This window comes from Nannospalax galili, unplaced genomic scaffold (genome assembly GCF_000622305.1).
Source record: "Nannospalax galili isolate Female #2095 unplaced genomic scaffold, S.galili_v1.0 C49099781, whole genome shotgun sequence".
Lineage (NCBI taxonomy): Eukaryota > Metazoa > Chordata > Mammalia > Rodentia > Spalacidae > Nannospalax > Nannospalax galili.
The window spans coordinates 1-1,528 of NW_008477155.1; the positions used below are offsets into that span (position 1 = coordinate 1).

General features: G+C 46.6%; 1 protein-coding gene across 1 annotated transcript; it reads right to left on the reverse strand.

The window, feature by feature from the left end:
• Window positions 1-445: 445 nt before the first annotated feature.
• Window positions 446-1,364, reverse strand: LOC115069135 (zinc-alpha-2-glycoprotein-like; the record flags this gene model as incomplete). Its single annotated transcript, XM_029560341.1, has 1 exon — window positions 446-1,364. A coding segment is annotated over one exon (638 nt), but the record flags the coding sequence as incomplete, so codon positions are not given.
• Between the last annotated feature and the right edge of the window lie 164 nt (window positions 1,365-1,528).

The following is a 1,528-nucleotide window of genomic DNA, read 5'->3' on the forward strand; positions in this document are numbered from 1 at the left end:
CTACATAGTGAATTCAGGTCAACTGGGACTACAGGGAGACCCTGTCTCAAAAAGACAAAAAACAATGTAAAAAAATTCTTACTTTTTTATTACATTTATTTATTTCCATATGTGCTTGTGTGCTACAGCATGTATGTGTGCGTGCCACAGTGTGCATGTGGATGTCCAAGGACAACTTTCAGGAATCAGCTTGCCCCTTCTACCATATGGGTCCTGGGTATCAAACTTGGTCTTTAGGCTTGGTGGCAAGTACCTTTACCCACTGAGTCATCTTGCTGGCCCTGATGCTTTGTTAGTTTTAATTGCCAGCTCAGCACAGTCTAGACACCTTTCCTCCTTGAAAGCTGATTTTGTCAGGGTGTTTTATCACAGCAACAGAAATGAAACCAGGATAGCAGCTTTGAGTGACTATGAAGTTCAGATAAATCAAATACTAGTGGCAGGATAAAGAATAAAATCAGCTCATGGTTTTACAACATCTCATAGTTTAGAAACACTTTTCTCTGCTGTTCTGGGCACAAGGATTATTGTGAGAGTTTACAGATTAATCAGTGAGGAGTTTGGCAAGGCAAGATGATTTGATATTGAGAGTGAACTCAGTGCTTGGCATTCAAGTCTTCTGTCTCCATAGCTACCACCTGGATTCCCATTGTGTGTGCTACAGGAGGCCTTGTTGGTAATACTGACTTCTGAAGTTCAGCGTTCTCACATCAGTAGAAAGGGAACTTACTGGGGCTGAATCCCCGTGTTATCTTCGACTTTTGCCTTTTTCATCTCGACCCACTGCACTCTGAGAGGCTGCGACAGCCCACTGTGCTCTATGTGACAGAAGTAGGGGGCTCTGTCCTGAGGGGGGACTTTCACCACCACCCAAGACTGGTAAGTGCCATTTCCATCAGGAAGACTATCTCTCCCCGATTCAGACTCTAACATCTTGCCAGCTCGGTTCCAGTGTAGTCTAATTCTTTGTGGATAGAAGTCGTAGGCCAGACATTTGAGTGTCCTGTTTCTTCCTGGGGGCCCGTGGCTGGTGATTGTCACAGTGGGAGGATCTGTGGAAGGAAAAAAGGTGGACACTGAGAACTTGAGGTGGACATTTTCCTGCCGAGTCTCTTCCACTACCAACTCCTTGGAGGCCGTCAGCACAGCTCTGCAATCTGACTCCTGTAGGAGACCTTTATGAAGTTCAGGAAGAGCTGAGGATTCCCCTAAACCTTCCCTGACGGACCAAGGTATGTCCACAGTGACTGTCTTGTTTCCTGTCTCTGTTACTGTGTATTGACTTCTGATGGCAACAGATTGAATGGGGGCTGGGAACTGGCTCAGTGGATATAGCCTTTGCCATGCAAGTATGAGGACCTGGGCTCAAATCCCTAGAACCCATGTAAATTGGGTGAAGTGGGGCTAGAAAGATGGCTCAGCAGGTAAGAGCACTGACTGTTCTTCCAGAGGACCCAGGTTCAGTTCCCAGCACCTCCATGGCAGCTAACAACCACCTGTAACTCCAGTTCCAGGGGATCCAATGCCC